At 41.7% G+C, this 27,192-nt stretch overlaps 1 protein-coding gene across 2 annotated transcripts in view; it reads left to right on the top strand.

Annotated features, from left to right (window-relative positions):
* Positions 1-17,960, top strand: part of mpp7a (MAGUK p55 scaffold protein 7a) — a 157,274-nt gene extending 139,314 nt beyond the window's left edge. For both annotated transcript variants that reach the window (XM_034108920.2, XM_034108921.2), the window contains 5 exons: positions 887-967; positions 6,272-6,365; positions 8,987-9,095; positions 10,264-10,407; positions 15,675-17,960. In XM_034108920.2, the coding sequence (XP_033964811.1) occupies positions 887-967; positions 6,272-6,365; positions 8,987-9,095; positions 10,264-10,407; positions 15,675-15,854 (608 nt within the window). In that variant the 3' untranslated portion in view covers positions 15,855-17,960. The remainder of the gene's footprint in view (positions 1-886; positions 968-6,271; positions 6,366-8,986; positions 9,096-10,263; positions 10,408-15,674) is intronic.
* The last annotated feature ends 9,232 nt before the right edge of the window (positions 17,961-27,192 follow it).

Genomic DNA, 27,192 nt, shown 5'->3' with positions numbered 1-27,192 from the left:
CATCATAATAAATGAAAGAATATAGTGATAAACTGAAAGTAACTAATATATTCCAATATAATAAAAAGCACTGTTTGATATGTGACCCCTTTTTATCTCACAACTCTCATAGTAATGATATAACTAGTAATATAATCGTGGACCATTTGCAGTTGTACTCTTGTAAAATAGTTTAATGTATTTTTTTACTTTTATTTAAAGGGACAACTTACCTATTGAAAACTGTAGCTCTGAGATGAATATTCTAAAGTCTGAAAAACAATGCAGATTTGCCATGTTTTGCATTTGTCTTAAAAACTAGGAGTTAGAAAAAGTTTTAGGACATAGTTCCTTCCAACCTCAGTTACTCATCCCCCTGCACTCACAAACACAAGTTATTATCATTATTATGAATAATGGGGAGTCCGAAAAATTCCATTATCGGAAGTGTAAGACCCATAAAAGATAATACATATAAGGATATGCTGTAAAGTGTCTCTACTGTAGGCTAATTTTATTATATGTACAGCACTTTGGCTCGACCAAAAATCGTTTATAAATGTGCTATATAAATAAAACTTGATTTGATATATTTCAGGTTTGCTGCTTACATTTTGATTACCAGATAAATCTATTGGTGATAATGTATTGTTAGTGATTAAAGTTCATTCAAACACTTTATAAAGCCTGTATTGGGATACATACTGTACTACGTTTAATTTTAGAGCATACATTATGACTGGTCAAATTATGAGATGCACAGGTGTTCCTAATAACCCTAACGAGGTCAGTCACCAGAGAGTGGAAGACCTTCAGCATGGCAGCCTGTCTCCACACTGATTTAAGAGAGGTGCTGATGGACTCTGTGACTTCTTTAATATTCACATGTGCTTCTGTGTTTGTCCAGGACCCGCAGGAGTTGGCTTGAATGAGCTAAAGCGGAAACTGCTGATCTCAGACCCCCAGCACTTCAGTGTGACCATCCCACGTAAGTACCCTCCACTCCACATTATTAAATTAGTGTCTCCCAAGTGATGAAGTCATGTGTCTTCCCATCTTTCCTATCCATTTGTCTTCCACTTTTTTTTTTACGTAATGTGTCCTTCTAACAAAACACCATTTGGCCTTTTCCAAATGCTGCATTTATACCTGCTTATTAGAAAGACTGGTGCTATGTGGGATATTCATTATGTTAATACAAAAATAAAAAGATTTCAAATGATGTTGTATGATGTATCGGATACATATAGCATAAAAGTTACATTTAGAAATGACAGAAGAAGAAATAGACTCAGCAGCACCCAAACCAAATATTGTCACTTGATGCTTTAAAGGGGCCCTTATGGGCTGTTTTCCCTCCAGAGAGAGTTTCTCTCCCTGAAACGCCTCCCTTGGACTACTTTGATTTTACGTCTGTGACATCACTACGTAACATTTGTGCTTCTATTGGCTAGTGCTCTGACACATTGTACGTGGTAGGCAAAGGGGCAGGACATCTTGTGGTTGACCAATCCCAACAGAGCCGGCCAGCTAACCAATCAGAGCAGACCGTCACCCTCTGGTTTCAGACAGAGGGTGAAAAGAGGTGCTGTAGCATAGGGACTATGAGAAAAATAAAGCACTTTTTGAACATGTATACATGTCCAGGGTGTCCGCGGGGTCTTAAAAAGTATTAACAGTTGATAAATTAATTTAGCGAAAATTAAGGCTATTAAAAAGTATTAAAAAGTATTAAACGCCATGTTCCAAGGTATTAAGAAGGTCCACAGCAACGACAACATGAAACACCCTTTAATTTACTGAAACAACAATTCGGGAAACCCCCTCAAGGCGGCCCCATGCATAGCGTGCCATAAAATGCTGCTTCTTATTTGAAGTTTCGTTGCCTTGCTCCGCTCTGTGGGGGGGGGGTTTAATCTGCTGGTGGACTACCTGAGAAATATACAGCAGGAGAACACGCCGTCCACCGCGGAGAATAAACAGAAGGGCGACCATGACAACCATGCTCCGGGGTCTTCTTCGCTGCTTTTGGTGTATTTTGTGGCGGCAGCAGCGCCACTTACAGGCCTGGCATATGTACTACATACCTACTACTTTTTGCATTTGGGGCCGGGCTCTAAGCCAAACTATATCCGGTCACAGAGATCTGCTATTTTAAAGTAAGGTCAACACATATCTACCCTAAATATAGTCTATATTAAGAACGAGAAAAGTCTTAACATATATATTGTTTTTTGTAAACATATGACAAATGTGTGAGGGGGATGACGTCAGAGCATCGTCCTCTGTGCCGGGCTTGGCCCCGGACAGCCCCAGCCCAATTTAACCCCTGGGTATTTGTGAGGGAGCTCCTATATGGCATTACCCCGCTGAAGCTCATGAAGTTTAATATATTTCATAGTTCAAAGTGTTGTCAATTGTTTTGTTTATTGGTCAAATACTGGTTTCTGAGGAGTTCTACTGGAATGAAAGAACACAGAAGCAACAAAGCAGCATGCTGCATTAACCCTGACCTTCACAGAGAGGTTGAAGTTCATGTGGAGAGGAGGCTTCAGTATTCTGTCTGCACTCTGTTTAGTTGTGCTATCTTACAATCAATAGTAAATGTGAGATAAAGTGTGTCGCCAATGTAACCGGTTAGAACTCGAAGTTGCGATGAGGTCTTAAAATGTATGGAAAGGGTCTTAAAAAAGGTCTTAAAAGGTATTACATTTGACTTCAGGATTCCTGTATATACCCTGATGTCACAGTCGAGGCACAAAATACAAATATATAACCTGTAAATTAGCATAATAGTGTTAATTTATGCTCAGATTTGTATTTTATCTCCATTCTATACTTAGGACAGAACATAAAAAGCAAGTGATGAAGCAAACATTATTTTGATATCGCACCCAGAAATACTGTACATTTTTGAAAATGTTATTCTTTGGTATTGTTGCTGTTATTTAAATAATAGGTTTTCACAAGGCCACCTAGACATTCAGGCAAAAACCTTTATCACCAAGATTTAGTTTTCTGCTTGGTAGACTTTTGGAGTGAGCTCTCACTCTAACTGATGCGATCTCAGGACAACTTACTGTAAACATCGAGGTTCTCAGAATGATAGAATAAGAGTGTTTGAGCTGCGGGTGTCTAGAGTAAGACACACTCACACTACAGCTCTATTCTCATGTGGATAAGTGGTCTCCCTCTCTCAATCTATGTCCCTTAGAAGCTTCTTGTACACCTGTCCACTGAAACAAAAATATTCTTTAAGAAATGTATAGCCCACGATCAAATTCCAACGACAAAGAGTTTTTAGCAACAAATCATAATAACCGCTTTAGGTGAAGGACGTTTAGCTTAATGATAATAATAATAATAATAATAATAATAATAATAAATTGGATTTATATAGCGCCTTTCATGGGACCCAAGGTCGCTTTACAAAGAAAAACAGGAGTACAAACAAACAAACTAAAACTAAAAGTCAGACAGACAGACAGACAGTCAGACAGACAAAACAACAAATCAATTAATGGCCGAAGGCCTTGGCAAACAGATGGGACTTGAGGGCCCTTTTGAAGGCGTCAAGCTTACATGTTCCAGTCTAGTCTTCACAATGTGTGACAGTGCTTGTGCTGTTACAGCGATGGCGGTCCAGTCTGAGACACACACACACACTCGTACACATTGCGTTAACACTCAGGGTACGGCAGCTCCTCTCGAGGCCCAGGCGGTAGTTTTCTCCTCCCGTGTAATTGTCATCTTTTCACAGTCTGCCTGACAAGCTCCGAATGATGGAGGAAACTGAGTTTTTCTATCTCCTGAAGACATGCTATTCCACTGCTTCATGAATTGGCACCAAGCTACTCGCTCTACTTTCTTTCTCAGCCTACAGTATTTATCACTTTTTTGTTGTCGTTTTCTGTCTCTTTCCTCCAGTGCCTCCTCCCTGTTTCTCCTTTTAAGGACCCAACGACAGCGTGCTAAAATTCTGAGAGCAATCCAAACTAATAACTTTCCAAACCGAGCTTTTATATTTCTTTGACGTCCTCAAGCCAAAACGCTGGGACAAATACATCTATTTGAGTTCTACATTTAAGCAGGGTAATAGCGTAGTTACCACCTACTGTAGGGCTTGTAGGGAAACTGCGACATGACTTTGAGGAAATATCGCACCACTAATATAAATGTTCCTGTTTGTTACATGCCGTGTGGTAGAAATGATGTGTCCCTACCGAAGTCTGACACTTGAAATGTCCCTGGTATTAAAATCCCATCCGTTGGGCCGTATTTCCACAAGGCATGTTAATTGTTCTCAAATGTGACCTGTGATGCTGTGTTTAATAGAGCCCAGACAGCCTGATGCTGACGATAGAAGACGTATGGCACAAGTCCTGGCTCTCAATGAGAGGAAAGAGATTCGGAAAGTATCTGCCTCCTCTTTAGTGTATGATTGCTGCCAATAGACACATGGATGTGTTTAACACTTGCTGTTGTTTCAGATTAAGCCTGAAAGCGTTATCCCTTTTTGGTCATTTGAAAACCGGAGCTTTGGAGACCACCAGCTTGTGGCTCTGGTTGAATTTCTTTCTCTGCTTGTCGCTGTAAAACGTAAACCAGCCGTCTCCGAAACACATTGCAATATGCCATTAGAGTTGGGGGTTGAACATTTTGAATTAAATCCAAGTTTACTGATATTTTCCATGATTTTGAAATGAACTGATGCACATTCTTTTGTTGCACTGTAATTATTTGCTGTGCCACAAAACAGATGCCAAAACAATGCATGGTGGATGGATGGTGTTAGTCAAACTACCCAAGGTGCTGTTTGGCTGCATCTGACACATTTCTGAACAGGAGATATAAGTATCTACAGACAAGAATATTTTCTATTTATTATCATGTTTTTCCTACTGTTGTCTACGGCTCATTGATCTTCTTCGGTGTCCTCCCAAACCCCAGTCGGATTTATGAGTGTCTTTCCTTCTCGAACAAGTGACACACTTTGTAAATCACAAAGTGGTTTTCCATAAACCCTGTAGATCAGTCTGGACCCTGTAAAGGAAAAGCTCTAGCCCACTAATACCTCATTCACACCAACGGTGTTTCGGGGCCGGTTCGGAGCTGGAGCTTGAAAAGCACCGGGTTTTCCTCTTCACACCGCAGCGGAGCAGCCTCTTAGCTCTGGAATCCGGTTTGTTTCAAGCACCAAAAATGTTTCCGGCCAGAGTAAAAGCACCACATACGTCACACTTACGTCGAGGCAGGGGCAGGATCAACTCCTGAACAACAACAAAAAGCTGGCGTTTTATCCAGTTTGTACACAACGATGGAGAAACTTAACAAGCAGCAGTGGTCCACTGAAGAGACCAGCTACCTACTGGGAATCTGGTCTTCCGAAGAGGTACAGAGGAAGCTGGAGCACAATCGGCCATTGTTGTTGTTGTCGGTGTCAGCTGTGAGGGGTTTCTGCGCGGGTTGGCTTTATGAAGCAGGCACGCAAACGGTTACGTCATGACGCAATGACGCAGCACCAGTCGGACTCTCGGCGATGTGAAAAGATCCTCCGCTAAACCGAAGAACCGGTTCTGAACCTGAAAAGCTCTAGCACGGAGCTTGAACCGGAGTTGCCTTGGTGTGAATGAGGTATAAGGTGGCTTACTTAAACACACACTGACAAGAAGAACAGGTCGGTCAGAGGGAGAGTAGAGCAGTTGGCAGTTTTGGTTGCTGGTGATAAAAATGTAATAGTTTGTTTTGGAGCTTGTTGGAGTGTCTGACGGGTGTACACCCTCCCCTCTGGCCTTTGAAGCACTGAAAGGAGCTGTAGTGCGAGTCAACAACGTGACCTTTACAAATCCTCCAGCGCTGCCTGTCCACGTGCCGCCTCCACTGCTCATTTTACAGCGAGGCTTTACAGTTTATGGCCAAGTAAATGTAGAGACTTGATGTTAATGAGAGCTCCCAAACTCAATTACCTTCCAGCGGCTAACGGTGGCGGCTAACGCGACTGCTTCTGTTACTGCAGCCACATTACAAGAGACACAGTTAATAAGACAGAGTTAACCCCTTCAGAATGTCACTTAAGTGTCTGCGTTTAGTGCTGCAGCGCTATAGGTTGTGTATTTTATGGTGTTATTACACAATAATATATACAAGGGTTGGCATGGCGCAGCGTGCCGTGTTTCAGACTTCCAGCGATGTTAATAAGGGGCTGAGTTCAGATGCTTCCAGCCCCAACAGTGAGTCACACAGTCTGGGTTTTAAGTAATCACTCTTTTTTTTTTCTTCTCCTCTCTCTCAGACACCAGTCGGGCCAAGAAGAACCAGGAGAGCGACGGCGTGGAGTACCACTTCATCTCCAAACATCTCTTTGACACGGATATACAAAATAACAAGTAGGCACAACTGTGCATGGTAGAGTAAAGGAAAACATGAGCACTCCACCTAACTAAATGTTTAGCCACCAGATTTTAACTTGAGACAATGTAAAAAGACTTCAGATATTCCTTTTTTCAACACTTTTAAAAGGTAAAACCTTACGCCGCTACACTTTGTTAGTACTACATTTCCAATATAGACAGTGCACACATGTCTATGAAAATCAGGTCGCATAAATCCTCCTATTTATGCAATTGTAATTCCCTACTGCAAATATATCCACTTAAAGGTGGGGTATGTAATTTATTTCAGAAACACTTTTTGTTATATTCCATGGAATGCTCTCAACATCCCGATAGCAATGAATATATTAAATGCTTTGACAATAACTACTATCTGTGGAAGCCGTAGCTCTGTAAAAAGCACGACCAATCATTTTAGCTGGATGGCCTACCTGCCTGTCAGCCTTCCATCGGGGCACAAACTTATCTCGTGCCCTCATTGGTCATGTACGCGTGCGTGTGTGTTGGAGGAGGGGCTCTGTAAGGAAGTAGCAGATTTTTTCCGGTTGTGTATTTTCAAATTCTAGCGCACTCAAGCTGGTTTCTCCAAAATTACATACCCCACCTTTAAGTACTTTTTATGTTGTATTAAGACTATTCACTAACTTTGCTACTGTTATATATCCTGTAGTATAACTACTATTCCTCTAATACAGCCCTGTTCTTCACAGGCAGGTCAGATTGTTCCAGAAGGCTTTTTCACTTTTGTGAATTTTACTATATATCTGGACCTTTGAACAACAATGTTTGGCATGTTTTCTTTAAAATTGCCTGAGACCAAAAAAGGATCTTTGGTGACTATGTTCCTCAGCTAAAGGATTAATTGACACATCTCCGAGCCCTAATCACATTAGAAGGAATAAGATGTATTAACATGCACATGGAACATGTGTACAAATATAGGTTTTTTTACTTTTAAGTTAAGAATATGTGCGATTTGAGACCTGTCACCCCAGTGAAAACAACAGAGTCCCTCCCTATCTGCTCTGGACCACTGGAGGAAGTGCAGCAGCCGGACTGGTCCTGTACTCACTGCTCTGCGGCCTCCCTGCTGTCGTCCGTGTCTCTGTAACTGAGAGTGAGCTGGTGTTGACAGGGCCGGGTCCTGTGTCGGTAACAGATCTCCAGACAGTGGCCCCAAGCCCTCCTGTCTTTGCTTCCTCCTTTCCTCAGGCGCTCTCTGTAAACGCAGCCACACCACGGGCCCGCCTTGACATTTGTGGCCAACAAATTGAAATGCAAGTTGTTAATAGTCCTGAGAATGATGGATGCCTTTCTGCTGGTCTCACACAAGCTGGAAAGGGAGGAGAAGTTTCACTGTAGGGTGCAGATACAAAACATTTATGCACGCAAACACAATGCATATGACATGGAGGGAAGCCTGTGGTGGTGAGGGCATTAGAGTGTCAGAGCATGCACAGGGAAGGGGGGGCTGTATATTTAGGCCATGTTGCGGTGCAGGTCGAGGCATGCGATGCTTTTTAGGGAGTCGGAGGGGTGATTGACAGAGCTGTGATGTGGGGTGGATGCGTGGGACACTCCACGTTGAAATTACAAGGCAGCAAAGTAGACGAAGAGTGAAATGAACTTGTTTGCGTTATGCCTCATCGCATGCAGCAGAAACAATGCAGAAATAAAAGGTCTCGGAATTGGAACCACAACAACGTGTGTTTAGCTTGAACAACTTTCCCAAGGGAAGCCCTGTTCAGTGTCAAAATGGCAACAGTACATACTATAGCCAAACCTATATTGGCATGCTTTACTGTAATCTATATACCTTATATAGTTGACGACTAACGGCGCAGAATTCTGTATGGTGTGAGTTTTTAAACGCAGGCTACCGTAAACTCTTAAATTATTTTCCCCATAGGTTTGTCAGAGACTTAATCCTACTCTCTTTAAAAAAAAAAGCTGAGTAAAACTTTCTTACATGGGCAATTACCATAAAACGTTCTTTTTACATCAGTCATTCTGTCCGACGCTAGTCATCAGCAGACTACAAGCATACCACATACTCCTATTAGCTTCAAATTCTTTCCACGTAGTTACTCTCCTCGCAGCCTTTTTTCCTCCATGTTTTCAGCTAAAAATACACCGGTGGCTTTTTTCCTCATGACAGCTGATTTGTGAGAAAAGGGGAAGATTATCTGGTGGAGAAGTGTTTGTTTACTCGCGCACACAGTTACTAAAACCCTTGTGGATTAAAGGAGGGTAGAGTTTGGCATTCAGGGGCTTTGTGGTCTTGCTAGAACAAACAGGTGTTACTGATTGAAAGTGTTGCGTAGGAGATTATAAAAGAACACACTCCATACAAAACGTCTGGTTTTTAAGTTCAGAATCTTCTGTCCGCGGTTGAAAGAGTAATCCTGCTGTCTCTGTGGTTTTGTAGGGTTTTTATATATCGTTATTTCTCAAATGAATCTCCGGAGTGTGTTGACACCAGATTAGCATGAGATTCTAATGTTACTCCCGAGGGGCATTACTGTTGCATTACATACTAATCCGTGCCCAAAAATGGTGTTTTCCTTTCTTGACAATGTCCTCTTTTCTCCCTTTCAATGTCTTTCACCTCTCAGGTTCATCGAGTATGGCGAGTTCAAAGGGAACTACTACGGGACAGGCCTAGACTCGATACGATCCGTCCTGTCCAAGAACAAAGTGTGCCTATTGGATGTCCAGCCCCATGTAAGTGACACAACCCTTTCGCACCATCCCATCTTCCCTCATTTTCATTTATTTTCCACCTCTGCCCCTATCAAAGCAAATCCCTCCCATCCCTGGATTTTCCTTAGGCCTTGGCTCCTTTCTAGTTTACCAAAGTGGGTTATAAAGGGGGCATTCTGAGGGAGCAATTACCGCTAATTTCCTCTATTTGAAGATTTCCTCTTGGGCTTATGTGTCTTGGGTGGTGGCGATCAGACCCCACACAAATGGCACGATTCCCATTAGTCCAGGGCCGGGCCCCCGTATCGCGCTGCCTCTGCCCCACCGGCTCCTCTCTGTTTGTTTTCGCTCAGTGGATAATGGCAGGCGTAAATACACCATTATATAGATTAGCCTGGCAGCTTCTCAAACCACCTTGGCCTGAGCAGCAATGAGAGTCAGCCCTGGGCTAAAGTGTGTGGGAGAGTGAGTCTGCGGAAGCTCATGTGGGCGTATGTACATATACGTATGTGCTTTATTTTGTTTGGCATACATCTGTTGTGTTGTGCAAGGCCGTTCTCCATCGTGACTCACGGGTCAGATCAGTGGCAGTGTCAAAGCGTGTTATTGCCCCCATGCTGACCCTCCTTTGGCTTTTTATCCATCTTCCTATCAGTTGTGGGTTTGGACCCACTGCCTATTAGCACTGTGGGAAGCCCTGATCGTGGTTCCAGAACCAGGGGAGAGCCTGAAGCCTGACGCCACCACTAACCACCTCTAACCTCTCCTCTACTTCTTGAGAACCAGATTGGCAGTGTTGTGTCGTGCAATTGTCCCCAGAAAAAAGAGACAAGAAGGCAGGGCAGATGTGGACAGGAATGTATCTTCTAAAAGAAACACATGTGCTACAAAACCAGAGGCCTGCTGTTAGCCTCACATTGAACAAGTGGTTGCCATTCCTTTTGGCTTTTAATTCTCTAAAACACAACTACCCAGTGGCTAAACTGTTTATTTTTTCAGATTTATTTAAAAAAATCCTTTTTATCATCTGATTAGTCTCTGCCCTCTAGTTTTGGAGCCACTGCATTAAAGAAACTACTCGTCTGCCCCTACTTCAATCAGCTCATGATTATAAGGTTGATAAAGGTTTATTCACTTACTCTCCGTTTGCTTTTACACTCCATATTATTTCCCCGTTTCCTCTCTTCAGACCATAAAACACCTGCGGACGGCGGAGTTCAAACCCTTTGTGGTGTTTGTGAAGCCTCCGAGGATCGAGAGATTGAAGGAGACCAGACAAAGCGCAAAAATGATATCAGGCAAGGACGACAAAGGAACTGCCAAGTCATTCACGGTAAGAGAAGAAACAAGGAGAATGTGTAATCCTCATACTGAATTTCTCAACGTAATATCTTGTTTAGAGTCATTTAAAGTGTCGAGCGTAACAGATGGGTCAGTTTTTCCTTGATTTAGCCCATCACAGGAAATCAATGATGTATACTTCTCAGTGTGTGTTGCCCTGCTTGTGCTCCAAAACTGGATTTAACTCTTTGTTAATGTTATTTAGATGACATTTAAAGGACGTTTAATGACCCCCATGAGGAAATTGGATCAGTATAACAGAAACTACCAGGATACAGCCAATAGGATATACATTCAATTAGGATAAATGGTGATATTTAACATACAGCCAGGGAGCAAATGTACAACAGATAAAGTGTGAGAGTAATTTAAATTGTATCGTCTAAAATTGATATTTCTACAAAAAGATCAGTCCGATGAAGGGTGTATCGAGGAATCAAACAGTCCAATAACGTGATGGTGTTTTACTGAAGCAGCAGTTTAGCAGCAGGAAGAAACACTATCTGGACCCTATGTGTTCAATGTGTGTGTGATGAGGTCATCCTTTACACACCTTGATGGGGGGGGGGGGTGATGGTTTTCCCAGCTCCATCGCCTGCGGTGAGCGCGTGGCTCGCTCGCCACAGGCAGCGCTAAGGCCAAGACTTGGGTCAGCAACACACTGCGGATGGCCCGACAGGACACCATGGGGGAGAGTGAAGCTGAGAGGCTGTCAGAAGGGGAACAGTGGAGAGGGGGGGGGGGGGGTGTGAGCTGTTCTGCAGGTGTAGATCCAATATGGTGCACAGCTGGAGTTTAATCAATGATTTATGTATTTCTTCATTGAAAATAATGTAATGTATTAAGACATGGTATTTATTTAGCGCTTTTCCATTACATTACATGTTACTTATTAGACATGTAATACATTCAATACTGTGGACAATACCCACAGGAGCTATATGGGGTGAAGTGTCTTGCCCAAGGACACAGAGGGTGTCCTCAATGTCGAGGATGGCTGCTCCAGAGCCACTATTTCAAGCATACTCGTCATCGAGTGCCGCCGAAGGATTGTTCCAATGTCCAGCATACTTGGAATTCTACCGAGGCCGGCGTACTTCATAGCGAGACATTTCGAGGCTGCACATGTGTGGACTCCGCTGTCTTAAAATCCGCACAATGCTTTGCACACGGACCAATTTCCAAATCTTTGGCGGAAATAGCGCTCCATTTAAGGCGGGGCCTCTCATATGACGCACACCTGTTGGCCTGTTCCACAATTTTTTGTTTTCCAAGGCTAGAAAGGATTCTTGCCTCGCTTCTGAAGCAAGTGACCCAAAGACATGTTCACTGCAGTGGGGGTCAATCAGCGAACATCAGCGCACTATCCCACTGAGCCACAGATGCATCTATTCTTTCCTACTTTTTAATATTCATCCTCTGTTCTTACCCCATTCTTACACAAAAATACCCGCCAAACCGTGATAAATACTTACTACTCTAAGTTTACAAACTTGATTTGGAAAACGAAGTTCAATAATCAACAACTTTAAAGATTATATACACTAAATCTTAGGGAGTGAAAAATACATCCTATCCTGAAAAGATAAAGGAAAAATATTTTCCATAACTAAAATCAATAACCATTAAAAATGTCAATTCTTCATTGCGGTTGGAATTCGTAATCAAAACTTAAATCCCATCCAAAAAAGTCCTGAAAAACATTTCCTTTTCAGTGGTGACCTCATGTTGCTTGAAAAGAATTACAAAAACTATTCAAGACAAATAAGGCAAAATTCGAAAACATGAATTCTGATCTAGATTGCAAATAAGACATGGACATAGACCCCAATGAATTTATTGATATCATATTAATGTATTCTAAGTTTTATTGAGATCAATGTGTAGTTATTTGGGCTTTCCCAGAGTCACCCTCCCCATAATGTGTTGCTTTCATTTGGACATTTTAGTTCAGTCTCAAACCTTTAAAAACTTCTACAAAGTCAGCTGGCATTAGTCCAATATAGTGAAATATCATTTTTCCTCTGTCTGCTCCTCACTTCCCAGCAGGGTGCCAGAGAACAATGAGCATGGTGATTCCTATCAATCCGTACTGTGGCTGTACTTACTGTCCGTTTATTACCGTCTGCTCATACAAATACACGTCTGTAAAACTGTGTGACAAGCAGGCATACTTCAAGGGGGTAAAAAACTGGTTCTGTGTAAATGTTCATGTACACTGACAGGACGTAAGCCACCTCATATTTTCTATAAAAGGCTCTGAAAGAGGAGCTGTTGTTAGGTGAGTTGGCTCAGACATATTCTGTCCTCTGCCAGCTGTATATTCTGTCAGAGAGACGGGTCTGCTTTAATGATAAAAAACTGAGGAACACTCGGATCATTGTTTCAGCCGAGCAGTCTGACTTTAGCCCCATTGTTTGAGCTGGAAACGATTCAAAGTGGCTTTTTTTTTTAAAAAGGAGTGTAAGCACAATGTAGAAACAACCAAAAACTGTTTGATGAAATGCTTGATTCAGGTTTAGTGCAGAGAATCACACATCTGAATACTCTGCAATCATTTTTAAATGATTTATTGGGATCTGGTTTTTTCTAAAGAAGACGGGTGTGTTTCATTGGGATCAATGAAGCAAGTTTCCCGCTGGGGTCGAAGTGTGTGTGGCTCCTTTAAAAGATGGCACCAGAGACTGACACACGCCGTTCTCCTGAGCCACATGTTCCACTCTCGACAGAATTTACGGAAAAACGAATGCTGTAAAATCAAATATATATTGGATAAAAAGAAAACCATAAAATCCTGATTAAAAACCTGCAGTTTACTCGGCATGGACAAACATCAGTGGTAAAAGGAGCGCTAATAACCTCATATTGTGGAGTGAAAACATGTTATGTATCTGTGCTGGATAAGTACTTTAACACACAAGACGCTAAATCATCTACTGTGGAAATTAAGCAATCTAATGGCAGTGGGGATAAATGAGCTCGAGTTTGGCCCTCGAGAAGTGGCATCAGCTCAAACTACCCTCTGAAGAGAGCGATCCAGCACGGATGAGCTGATGCCAAAGAATATCTACTCCCTGCTTCTTGCCCAGCTTTCCATTCGCCGTATTACCTTCATTATATCCATTCATCCACCCTTTATTTCGACTACATCGATCTTATTATTCTCCTCCTCTGTTTCTTGATTCTCTTTCCATGTCTCTGCCCAGCTCGCTGTCCCTAAAGCGGCATCCTGCTGTGATTAATGTTATTTTTACCTGGAATGGCCTAACTAGAGACAGACGTCCCTCGTGGACATGGAAACATTAACACAAAGCAGCGCAAAGTCTCCCTAGTTCATGTAGCTGCAAGGACAGGTCAGAGGGGCTGTCGTCCTGGCGATGGACACAGTGGTAATTTGTTAGTCCAATGGTGGAAGTCCTGCGGGGACTTCGGTCCAGCTGAGAGAGAAAAAATAATCCCGCTGTGGAACAATTTTTTCCACAGATCTACAAACCTTATGAGCTTAAAACTATCATATGTTCCTCCCAAAAGACAATAGAGTTGTCGTCCACAGACCGCCGTTTGAATGGCAGCGCAAGTGAGTGTTTATATTTATTTAGCCGCGCAGCTAATCCATAATGAAGCGGAAAACCACCAGAAATGTTCTAAAGTAACTCCTGGCTGAAAGAAGCGTCTCAAAAAAGGACTTTTAAACTTTAACTAGACCGTGTTTATGTGCGTACACATTGTATGCACACTCAGCCTGTTTGTGGGTCATATACGGTTTGTGTGTGTATTTAGGTTCCTGTGCATGAATGTGCATCTGTGTGTATTTATATTTGTGTGTCTGGCACAGGGATTTAATATAAAACCATATCTGTGTGTGCAGAAATCTAAAGTTGAGTTTTCCCAGTAAAAACATGAGGCTAATTCGTGTTAGCCAGGACCCACACAGCTGAGACCAGAAAGCCTCAGAGGGCCATCGTGGAGAGATACCTGCATGGACACAGGAGCCCCAGATAGGCAATGTTTACTCCCACCCTGATCAAAATATGTTATTTGGCAATCCCTCGCAGTTACATGGTTTTATTATTTACACTGCGTAGCTGATGTGCATATTGACCTGAAAAACCCAGTATGTGTCATCCCTCAGTCACTATCTCTGCAGCCTTTCTTATCCAATATTCAGATACTACTTTACAGTGAAAGGAACAACCATTTATATCGTTTTTCCTTTCCTAGTTAAATGAAAGTTTCAAGACATGCTAGTGGTATAGTAATACTGTAGCTATCGGTCCGGTTTTAGTCCCAGTTTATCCGTCATTATTATCTATAGACGACGTAGCCCGCTGTGTAGCAGCTTCACATGGTCCTGACAGTGCAACTGCATCACCGCAAGCTGTCATTTCCCCTTTGCACATATAAAATCCAGACCTACAATAATGTATGTTTTTAAATGTTTGCCTTTTGAAAACGATGGTTATTCTTATTTTGAGTATATTTTCTTTTCTTTGTGAATTGGATAAATGTTTAAGGAAATGATGAAAATTCCTTGAGGTCACGTCTTTGCACAGGGAGGTTTTAGTACGTGGTCGGTGCCAGGGTTCATGTGTGGATACCATGTCTCTGAGAGGTTATAACGGGTTCTGTACGGGCCACTTTGTGCTTATTTGGGTGTTCAAGGCCGTGTAATTTGTGTTTACAGTATGTGGATATGTCTCCCCTCTTGTTTACTGTGACCAGTGCTTTCTCTTCGCAGCAGATGAACTGTTTTGTCTTTCACTTGTGCATCTCATCTCATTTTAGGTAAGCTTCCACTGTATATATGTGCCAGATTTGCTCCAGTTTGCAACTCTTACAACCTCAGAACCAGTGCCTGGATACGGTTCCAGTTACCTGCTGTGCGGGCTGAGGCTTTTTTATTATGGTCCTTGGTCTTGGAATGACCTTCAATCAAGCCTCAAACTGATGGCACTTGTCCCTATAGCCTGTTTTAAATTGAAGTTGTCTGAGGTCCTTACCACCAGCTGCTTTTGCAGTGTACCTTTCTTACTGTCCCAAATGTGCACAATGTAGTGACTGCTTTTCATCTTTTGTTTACTTAGTTGTGTTCTCTGTATTTTACATGTCTGTGTTATGTGTAATAATGTGTAACGTTGCTGCCTTCTTGGCCAGGTCAGCATTGTAAATGAGATTTTATCTCAATGCTGTTATCTGGTTAAATAAATCTCTGCTTTTATCACCTCCTCAAAATCTTCATCTCTCTGTACTCACATGCAGGACGAGGACTTCCAGGAGATGCTGAACACTGCGCAGACGCTGGAGACTCAACATGGCCACCTGTTTGAGAAGGTCATAGTCAACGATGACCTCTCGGCGGCCTTTAGCGAGCTGCGGTTGGCGCTAAAGAAAGTGGAGACCGAGACTCACTGGGTTCCGGTTAGCTGGACTCACTCCTGAGATCCACACACAAAGAAAAGGGAAGGGCTTTGACAATAATATGCAGGTTTTTTATATCTTTCTATGTCTGCTGCAGCTGGTGTTGGGGGAATAACGGGAATAAAACAAGGCCAGACGGCTTCGTCGCCATACCTGAGCATCACAGAGCTAAAAATAATCTTTTAGCCTGAGATCAGGTTGGGTTTAGACCTCAGCTGTGGTCTGGATACAGATCTCCAGGTCTGACCAGATCTGACAGAGCTGAGGGTCAAGGCATACATCCAGAATATGGGTTCTCGACAATGATCTGGGTCTCAGTCTGTGCCACAAGAGTTGGAGCTCCATGTGGAACGAGCTTGGACCGCCAGCACATCAGAAACAGCCTCAACCAGGTCTCCATTTTTAGAGTGTTTATAACATTAGACCATTAGAAACCAAAGGGATTGACTTCTTTCTTCTTGGTGGACAACTGACATGCATTATGTCTGTCAAAGAACACAACCGCTGAGGGGAAAAGAGGGAGAAAAAGGAAAACACCTTCTGTCTTATATTTCTGTGCTTCTATAATGCTTCATTGACTGTTACTCCAAACAAAATATTATCAGGTACACTCGAGAAAGGGCAGTAAAGTATAATTTTATTTAAGAGATTTTAATATATTTTCTAATACCCTCCGGGTGTTTTTTGCCTACATTTTATATACATATCTTGTAAAGTAACCTGATCTTAAAAATAGCAACATCTCTGACAGCTTATTACACCAGAGGCATATCATCGTTCAGTAAACTGTTTGATTTCATAACCCTGGTCTGTACTTTCTCCCTACAAAGCACACAAAGAGCCATTTTATTTAGGTGTTATTCCATTTAGAAACGTTTTACAAATCCACCCTTCATATGAAGGTGCCCAGCATAACAGCTTTGCCAATTAATGTCCCAGAACTGGACATTTTTGGCTGTCTGCTAGAAGAAAATGGTCACAATTGTGTTTTATTGGGGTGGAGTCTGTATTTTTATTCACATAAAAAGGGCTTCAGCAAGGCTGCTAATAGAAGGTCCAAAGCACACTTCCAGAGTTTTAATTAAATGCTAAGTAAGCCTAGCTGCTACTGACTTTATGAGCATTAGAAGTTTATTGCTAATTCTAGTCTCCTATTTCCAGCCTAACTTATTAATTTTGTACTCATAGCTTCTCTTTTTTGACTTCATTTTCAAATAAGCTAGACATTAATCCTGGCTTTACTTTAATCATTAACAATGTTAGAGCCCTGCTAGCAACATTTTACACTCTAAAGGATTTATTTGTTAACTAATTTACTTTCTTGCAGATAAAGATTGATACCACTTCATGTCAACAAATTATATATGGACCTAGAGTCAAGAGACAATTAGCCTAGCCTAGCTTAGCTTAGTTTAGCGTTAAACTGGAAATAGAGAAAAACAGTTAGCCTTGTGTTCAAAAATATGTAGCACCTTTCAGGTTGCGGTTAAATATACTTGTTTGTGAAGAACATGTAATGTTCATTTAGAAGTTTTAAAGGTGCTCATTCACGTTTTCTTTTTACTTCAGAGTATAAGTTTCACAATGCTTTGTCGATGCTAAGCTAAGCTAATTATCTTCTGGCTCTGGCTCCATACTTAACATACAGACATGAGAGTAGTATAGAATCTTCTTGGCAAGAAAGCCAATATGTGTATTTCTCACAACATAAAACTATTCCTGTAGTTATGTTTTTTTAAAGAGTTTTTTAAAGAGTCCAGCTCAGGTTGCATCACCCAAATGTATTTGGTCTTCTATTCTTCCTTTAACTCCTACTTTAATATTTATAAATGAATGTGTCATTTTTTTTAAAGGGTAATAGGAGTGTTAATGTTCAGTAATGATATTTTAGCACCCCTCATTTTTCCTCGTGTTTTATTGATTATTAGCATCACATTAAGTTCCCTTTTAATGTATAATTTTACTTGCTCACCCATGCATATCTCAGCCCTCTGGCATGTTCTTTATAGATCAGAATCAGATATGTACAGTCTCCAGAAAATATTTGTAATTTGTTGCTGTAAATGAAATGCTGTTGTATGAATTTGCATTGTTCTTGATAACTGCTACATTTTATATTAAAGAAAATCCAACTAAACTTGCATTTCTAAGGTGTCTACTGAATTGCTGTCTTCAACTGGGCAAATATTGAGAGCAGTGATGTGTGAAGTGGAAAAATGTTCCAGTGTTCCTGGGATTTGTGCCATTCACATCTCTCTTTGTTCGGTTTTGGGACGAATATTCCAGCCACATCTTTCAGCTGCCGCTACAGAAGAGTGCACAGTTGTACAAACAGAGCTGACACCTTTCATCCCGTAGCTAACAGCGCTATAGAGAAGTTAATGTCAATCAACGTCTGTGGCCATTTTTGAAATCATCCGAGTACTTTTCCTTCAACTGCAATTTCATTTGATAAATAAGTTATAAATAGTTATTTGGCTTGACGTTTTAATACGATTTAATAGAAATGTATTGGAAATCAGGAGAAGAAAATTCACATTTTAACAAGATAAATGGTAAGTGCTTATTTCCAGTCGTTCACAAATAGACCACAAAAAGAATGTGCAACTAGATTAGTTGAATGAAATAGCGTGAGTCAAACCTCCAATAAAGCAGACAAACTAATAGAAATGTGTTTGTTTCATGTATTAAATTAAGAAACATTAGCCTCATGTTGCTACTTATAGATCTGATGTTTTCGTTTGCTGCTGTCTTTTGTTTCTTTAGCGGTGCAGAAACCTCAGCAGACGTTTAAGTCGCATGCTTCATGTACATCATGAGTAATTTGATGAGTCTGTTTCTCTTCATTTTACTTTTTCCATACACCAACATTTCCAACTCAGCCAAGCCATATTTTGAATTTCCGGCCTTTCTACTTGGTTGCGCAAATTGAAAATGCACGCAAAAAACAGACTTTTAGTTGTAACATCCAGATGGAGTCTAAGCACCTAAAAGAGACGTTGAAGATTTGGATAAAGCTTTAAGGAAAGGGCCTGAATCCAGTTACTGCTGAAACCACTAAAGCAATGCAGCCCAATTAAACCCCAGTGTCCTGCTACAGCTGTGTGCCAAATGACTAATTCAGATGTCACTGTACCTTTGAAAACAGTGGCTCTGTGAAAGGGTGGGGAGTCGGTGGGGGTGGTAAAAGGGGGCTCTGGAGGAGTCCAGCTTCTATCCAGTGACCCACTCGAGGATTCAATGGGCCTCCGCTTGATGAATTTCCAAAATAAATCCCCCACTAGTCCAAATCAGGTCGCCTAACCTTCACATTTCCTCTTTTCCAGAGTGTTCACTTTGATGGCTGAGTGGAGCAGGAGAGAGGGGGGGTGTTTACAGCCAAGGTGGATAAAGACACAGTGAGATGGAGGCAGGGAAGGTCAGGAGGAGGTAACTGCTCTCAGTTGGGGTTAACGAAAGAACTGGTTATTCCATGTCTTGCTCTCTCTTTATGTCTTGCCTCAGTCAGTATTTCTTCTTAATTAGGATAACAGAGTGACGGAGGGAGACTGCCAGCTGTATGTACAGGAACATAGACTCTCCCATCATGCCCCCTGATCTAAGGCAAGTAAAGTGAGTGAGTAGGTGAGTGAGAAAGCTTTTCCCCTTCAAGCTCAATGATGCGTTTTCAACACAAGACAAACGCCACCCTACATTGTTCTAAGTGGAATACTTGGCATAGACATTCTGGAGGTTCTAAGTGAGTGTAAATGGACTTCATTTTCTCTCACGTCGTAATACCAATGAAGGACCCGTGTTCTGGGCTTTTTAACCCAAAAATATCATGAGTAAAATGTTCTCTGTCAGACTTGGAGGAGCCAATGTAGCTCCTTCTCCAGTATTTTAGTGTTGACTATTATTCACTCCTCGCTTCAACCCATTAAATTCAAGTTTGTCTTTATTCACCTACTATCTCATCTGCTGTAGGTTTTTCCATGCATTTATTTGACTGAAGGTTTCAAGGGTGTCGAGCTATGTTTTGATAGCCCTCCGATTGCCTTAGAAGGGAGTGACGCGACTTGGACTCCCAAGTCTTGTTTCAGTAACAAACGATGAGCGCCTGATTCAGTGTCCTTAGAGGTACTGACGGACATTCTGCTTGCTCACTTGTTTCGTTGACATGTCATCATCCCGCGCCTTGGCCCGCAAGTGATTGGAGCCCGGATGCTGTGCTTTATTCTCTTTAAATCAGGACGACAGAAACACATGTTCGCAGATTAGGTATCCCTGGACAAGGATAACGAGAGGAATCAGCCCCATATGCCAAGGTACTTTAGCTGAGTTATGATGTAATAATGAAAAATACTATGTGCGTACAGTTGGGTCTGCATATATGATGTATAAAACGGACCAGTACATGGCATTGCCCTACAGTAAGTAGTAGCAAAAAAAGGAGACTCTCTCGTAAATCTTTACTAAAGTTGTATAAACGTCTGCCTGCAGCCCATGACTGATTTAAGATAACAAATCCCTCGCCCTCTATTCATCTTTTTCCGTCATCTCTTGAAGAGTGAGCTGCCATGTGAGTGAAGGCCAAGCAATGGCTTCCCCAGCTTAGACATGAACACTGGCGCTCACAGAATCAAACAACTGCTCTTAGTCTATAGTTCAGACGAGTCGACTATAATGGTTTAACAGTTAAATCTAAGGATTTATTGTAACCGAAGTCCAGCTTAATCTCAGATTCCAGAGTTTAATATTGCAGTTATGGTTTGTGAATCGCTCTAGTTCTTTCCCGTTAGCTGTATATATTTTCATGCCCATAAATCCATGCATTAAGGGATTCCATTGTTCAGAAGATATGGTACCAAGCTAGACAGACAAGGGGGAATAATATGTGGAAAAGTCAAAATGCCGTCCTGTCCTGTCATAGGGGTTCCTATTAACGCATTTTGGAAACCGTTAAAGTGAAACGTCTAAGTCTCGCGTTACGATATACACTGCAATCATTTAGATTTACTACGTTCAAATTACAGAGTCAGGACGAATATCCTGAACGGGGCTCAATGTGATAAGTCAGACAGATTGTATTGAGCATCAGAAGAGGGTAGTCGGGGTGAAAAGGGGAGGGGTAGCCAGGCTCCTGCTGAGAATCCTCATCTTTTTCATAAGTTCTTGTCCTGAATGGGCCTTTCTTTCTCCTGCTTCTTTTTCTCTGCTATCCGGCTTTTTCCCAATCCTTTCATGTGGTGACTCAGTCCATCACCATGGCTTTACCGTAGGAGCCAGCCAGCGATGCCGCTCTGTTTTCCTCATCCCGGGTAAATGTCCTTGACCATTGGGAGACTGTTCTGTAGACTAATGGGGCTTCAGGCCAGGAGCTTCCGCCCACCCTGTCTCCTCAGCCTAATTAGCCCCACCATTACCTCATGTCTGTAGGCAAAGGTCTTCAGGACACGTTACCTTGAGCTGTATTCCTCAATTACAGGACTTAAGAAACCTGGAGGGTGGGGTGCGAGGAGTCAGTGGATGCCCTTCATTCCTCCGTGGCCTGAGAACGCCTTTCAACCTTATCAGAATTCTGGAAATCATAACAACACGCTCAGTCTAATAGCCGTAGAGCAGTTGGTCATTAATACTGGGTGGCGTATGTATACACTGCTTGCTTCGGTTGCACATGTTAACTCGTCTCTGTGTACTTTTGAAAATGAGTCCAAGGGGTAAAAGTTCATCCGAAGGGTCCGCTGCGCTAAAAAATTCCTCTGACACATGTGGAGCTAAAGCAGGGTACCGTGGCCGAGGTTGCACAAAGGCATTGACTATGTTAGAAGGAGTTTAGAGCTGTCCATCTGTATTTTCTTAAACTTTTCCTCCCGAGTGTTGTTGGCCTCTACCGACGCAGTTTTAATTACACGGACGCGGAACTGTCATCTTTAAAGTTGGAACCCTCTGGAGGTCAAGATCTTTCTTGGTGTGCTGCAAATTAGTCTCAACACAGCCCCTAGATGCTTTCCAAATGCGTCTCTTTTCATTGCATGAATTGTTCTTTGAAAAGTCTGTATTATATGTTTCCAGCACCGCTGTCATTTGAACAACCTCATGCAACTTTGTAAAACCCAATACATGTAAATGTAAGTAGCAAAACAGTGTTTCTCCATCGTCCAAGCATACACCACTCAAATGGAATGTAGCAGAGCGTCCAGCTGGGGTATGAGAGCCCAGCAGCAGTAGCCATGCTGACCCAGTGTAATGACGGTAAGTGGATTACAAGGAGGCCCTGGTCAATTTTCATTAATATTGAATCTGCTAAAGTTACCTCCATGTGGCAGCAGCTACACCACAGGGACGGAGCCAAGGACCTCCAAGATACCTGAGAAGCTCATTGCTTTTGTGTGCAGGGCCTCAGATGAGCTGACAGCCGTCTGAAACAGAAATGGACTGCAGAAGGATCGAGAGAGGTCAGTAGGACAAGTTCTTTTTTTGGATTAAGAGTCGATTATTGAGTTTCATAGGGTTAGGGTTATCTGTGCTGGCCTCACCACTGTCAGATTTATATTTCCATTACACATGTGACATTTCTGTGTCAGAGATGAATGGAATTTTGTTAAAAACTGCATCTCTTTTAGTGAACTTAATTTTGTTTTGCCAACATTTAAAAATGCTTAATTGTATGAATCAAGTTATTTCACTAGAATCGTTGCAATCAGTGGTTTGCTTTCCAGTCAGGTCTACATAACCCAAGCTATTATTGACGGCCAAGTCAAACTTTCGTGAACTCTGAAAGTTATGTGGCATTTATACTGCTTACCCTACCGTTAGCAACAGGCTTGCTCACAGGTAGTGCTAGATAGGTCTAGATTTAGTATGACCATGCTTGTGACTGGCTAACCCAGGGGTGTCAACTCAAATACACAGTGGGCCAAAATAAAAAAATCGGTACTAGTTGAGGGCCGGACTGGTTCAATGTTTATTGCAAGACTTATTGAAAGGAACTTATTGCACATATTAAACCTGGAACTAACAAAGCTTAAGTTATTAATTATTATTGTTATTAAAACAACATTAAACATTAAATAATCAGTTGCATTAAATTCTTATGGCTCTGTCTGCAGCTTTTCCGGAGTCAATTATTATGATTACATTTTTCCACAGGCCAACAACAGCTAAGAAAAAAACTATTTCCCTCAAAGAAAAAACCAAACCTGCCCTGTTGTCTCAAGAAAAAAAGTGCAGAAGGAAACATCCATTTGAACTCAGTGTGCTGCTCTGTGATGCTAGCTCAAGCCAGATACTTGGCATCTCATCTTGGGTGCAAGTTCATCAATGTTTGGGCTCAGGCTCTGAGCTGAGGAAATCCTCAGGATTGAGTGAAGGTGTGCGTGCAATATACCGGCGGGCCAGATCTAATAGTAATCCGAAATGATCATGCGGGCCGAAATTAAATCTACCACGGGCCGGATTTGGCCCCCGGGCCTTGAGTTTGACACATGTGGGCTAACCCTAGCAAGTTCATAGCTGACTAGCATGATAGCAATAAGTTCACCAGCCATAACAGTGGCTACAGTATGTCAACAAGCTTTTAGCATTGTCTATATTACAATGATACGCAGACTTTTTACTTCACTTTATGGTGTAAATGGGCCTTTACTCGCAATAATAGACACGCCGCAGCATAAACAGTTCTACAGGGACAGATTTCTCAAAATCTGGACAAATAAAAGCATAGTCCTTGCACATGCAGTTGATGATGTCATGAACACATCTGGAGGAGTAACTTCATCCTTCTACCGTTATCTATGGGTATATTAGAACATTACAGCTATTTTATCCTTCACAATTGGCTGCCATTTAAGTGTTAAAAAATGTACTCTATATCTAATATACTGTCCTTCGTGCAGGTGTGCAACCTTTATGGCTTTTGCAAAAAAGTCTTGATTGCCAAATACAATATGAGATACATGTGTGGTCTTGAAAACGTTAGCTAATAGGAGAAAAATGTCAGATTCCCCATAGATTTGTGAAGACATAATTTTGATTGCATATACTGTAGTTCCACAAGGTTCAATATCGTCACATTATGAATTCCTGCATTTATAAAAGCTGAGGGACACCTGACGAGCGTGTTCATGGTGTAACAAGCGCTCCCATGAAACCCTAGAGGTTTCTGGAATGTATACCTTTGTGCTTCGCGCAAAGACCTTGTACCAGACATGTCGATATCACGTTGTTATTACCATGTTCTATGAAACATGCTGACATGTTAGGAGCTCTTGGCATCTCTGCATCAACACCTTGCAGGGTTGACAGCGCTCAACCCTGATCATGACAATCACAGATGAATGGCTAAATGTGTTCCCAAGGACTCAATGTAAAGGCCCCTGGACCGACACACTCCACTGCCGTGTTTTGACAAGTTGTCATCTTTTTTTTTGGATGGCTATGAAGAAGAACACAGAGTGGCTGCGTAGACACTCACTGTGTGCTGTTTCTAATCAAGCGCTCGCCCAGCCTTGATGGCCTTCCTGTCCACCTGGGAGGTTTCATGAGAACTCACATGATCCCAGGAAAGGATAAAAAACAAACAAAATCAAGGCTGAGTGGATTAAACCGACCAAATCATTGAGAGAGACTTTCTTTTTTGTAGAGCAAGAATAACAAGAAGCAGCGTGATTTTGAAACGGGTCATGTCCCTTTATGAGGTGATGTAATTTCCAATAAGGAGCCATAGGTCCTGAGGAACTGGTCCTATGGCTTTGCCAATACATGATGTGTTAGGAGACTGGGCTACCAGGCCCCGTCTAAAGGCCAGAGCTAGTGAACGGAGGACAGATCTGTTCAACACAACATGTTCAACTGTCTGAGTCATTGTGACTCTCATGAAAGACATGTGATGGTGCCGTAAGACAAACAACTCACAAAAGTGATCCCCGTTCCCAACTAATAACATTTATTTTTATACTCGAGTGTGATGACTTTCCGACCTCTGAGGCGTTTATGGGAAAGTGCAGCATTAAGTTGGAAAAATAAATGGCAGCCGAAGGGGACATCCGACAAGAAAGGCGTCAGGAAAATAAAGAGATGCTTAGGGCCTTGTTAGTCCACATCCAGAGGCGGGAGAGCAGGAGGGAGTTCTTCCCAGCAGTCCGTCGGAGCCTGTGTGTCATGTGTTAGCAGGTGTTGATGGTGGGGAGTGGTGCTGCAGCGGCTCTTGAGGTTTTGGCTACCGACAATAGGTCCTAATGAAAGATGCTCCACAGGGGCTGGTGTGAAGCCAAGCAAAGGTTGAGAGAATGGAGCGCCACTTTAACCAAAGCCATCTGAGAGGTGGAAATGCCCACAGTCCATAGTCTGGCTCCCTGGCACTCGGACCACTCTACAGCCCTCCAGAGGGGCAGAACCGGACCCCCTCCCCTCCGCCTGTGCAATGGAGCAGCAGCGGAGCTCACACGAAGGCCACAGACAGACTGATTGGTCTTCAGAGCAGTGTGATTACACTTCATTGTTAACATTGGAACAGCCCTGACTTTGACTGCTTTTTAGTGGTTTGTTGAAAACTTGTACAGAAACGAATTGTATTATCCAAATGTTGAAGCCTCAAAGTGGCTATTGGGATACTCCCGATTGCAGCTGTCCTCTTCTTCTGAGAACTATAAAGGCTACTGTTTGGGAAGAAAAGGCAATAATAGCGATAATATCAAGCTTTTTCTGTTGGATTATTTACCTACCTGCTTCTGCAATAAATTCCCCAGACTGTTGCTGAAGGCCTAAAGAAGATGTGCCAAATTTCGAGTCACACAGGACCATTAATGGTCCAGAAATGATTGTGAAACATATGAATAGTTCTTGAATAGGACTTTATCTACACTACAGGCTAAAACATACTTAAAAAAACAAATAAGTGAATGAACGAAATACTATCATCTTGATATCTGCAACTTTTTAGCAAAATATCAAATGACATAAATGTCTCATACAGCAGACTGGCCAGAAGTTATATTTGACACTGATTAATTACACTATACAGCACCTTTTGCTATTTTAAAGTTGAGTGCATGTTGCCGGTAAAAACAACCCTTTTCTTATAAAACAGTCTTCCTGTGCAGTAACACGGACAGTGACAAAGAGATAAACCAAACATGATGTTTTATATATGCCCAACACCTATGTCATATTTCCATAAATGACTCAAGGGTTAACCAAAGACTATTGATAGCCTTCAGTCATGTACGCTGACACGGCAGGCCACCCTGGAAGCCAGCTGATGTTAAACACAGAATAAATCCTGCTGTGGCTGCCTGTTAATCACAGTATGAGGTTGGCTAAGCACATGAGGAAAAGGCCAAGTGACGGTCAGGCATGTTATGGAATTCAGCATGGGGAAACTCAACTCAACTTTGCAGTGACTTTCAAACCCAAACATTCATATTTGACTCAAATGTCAAAATGATGTTTTCCTCCCCCATGTAAAACAATAAACTCTACATCAGCTCTGTGCTGTGCAAGACGTGGATGGCAAAAAGAGTATGTTTAACATTGAAATGTTTTGCTCTTCTAGAAGTAGAAGACACAATTCTGCTATATAACATTTAAAAAGTACTGCAACATTTGTTATTAATATGATTGTATATATATTGCAAAAGTGATATTGAGTGATTAATACCATTCTCTTATCTGTTTTAAATACATAGCCAAAGCAGGGAACATATGGGATTAGTTTTGTATCATAAAGATAAAGCAACTCTTTCTCAGAATAAAGCAAAACTATGAGTTTAAAAGAAAAAAAAACTGAGTCAAGCAAAATAAAATACATTTCAAAAATAAAACTATAAGTTGCAAACAAATCATTTGTGTAATCATGTAAACTATAAGTCTTTTTTCTTTGTTTTAGCATAGGTTTTTGTTTGCAGTTCTTGTTTCTTCTTTCTCAATGATCAGATTTTTGCTCTCGCTGCAGTTTTCTCTTTTGCGCTCCCTGATTTTTTGTTTGAGATTCTGACACAAACCTCCCAGGTGGGCGGGACTTTCAGGGGTGCGTCCCCATTGGCTACTCAAAATGTTTCCCCCAGTTTACACTTTAACCGACCCGCTCACATTCATTAGAAATAGAACCTGTGATAAACGTTAAGTAAACATCTTTGCATAGGGATAATTAATTATACTTTATTAGGACAAAAATGATGCTATTGCAGTTAAAGTACGATCAGATCTATTGTACCACTACAATACAAATACTAATTCAAACTAAAGGAATACATGAGAGTAACAGTTTGAACTTACTTCAATTGGATTGCTTAAGAATAACATAGGATAACCAAGACTAAATATAGCAGTGACAGAGGTGTGCTGGTCTTTGTTAAAGTGATGAACAACAGAGATGTTT

The sequence above is a fragment of the Pseudochaenichthys georgianus genome, chromosome 20, assembly GCF_902827115.2.
Source record: "Pseudochaenichthys georgianus chromosome 20, fPseGeo1.2, whole genome shotgun sequence".
In the NCBI taxonomy this organism is placed as follows: Eukaryota; Metazoa; Chordata; class Actinopteri; order Perciformes; family Channichthyidae; genus Pseudochaenichthys; species Pseudochaenichthys georgianus.
The sequence above is the reverse complement of the archived record's forward strand: the minus strand, read 5'-3'. Positions and strand labels throughout refer to the sequence as shown.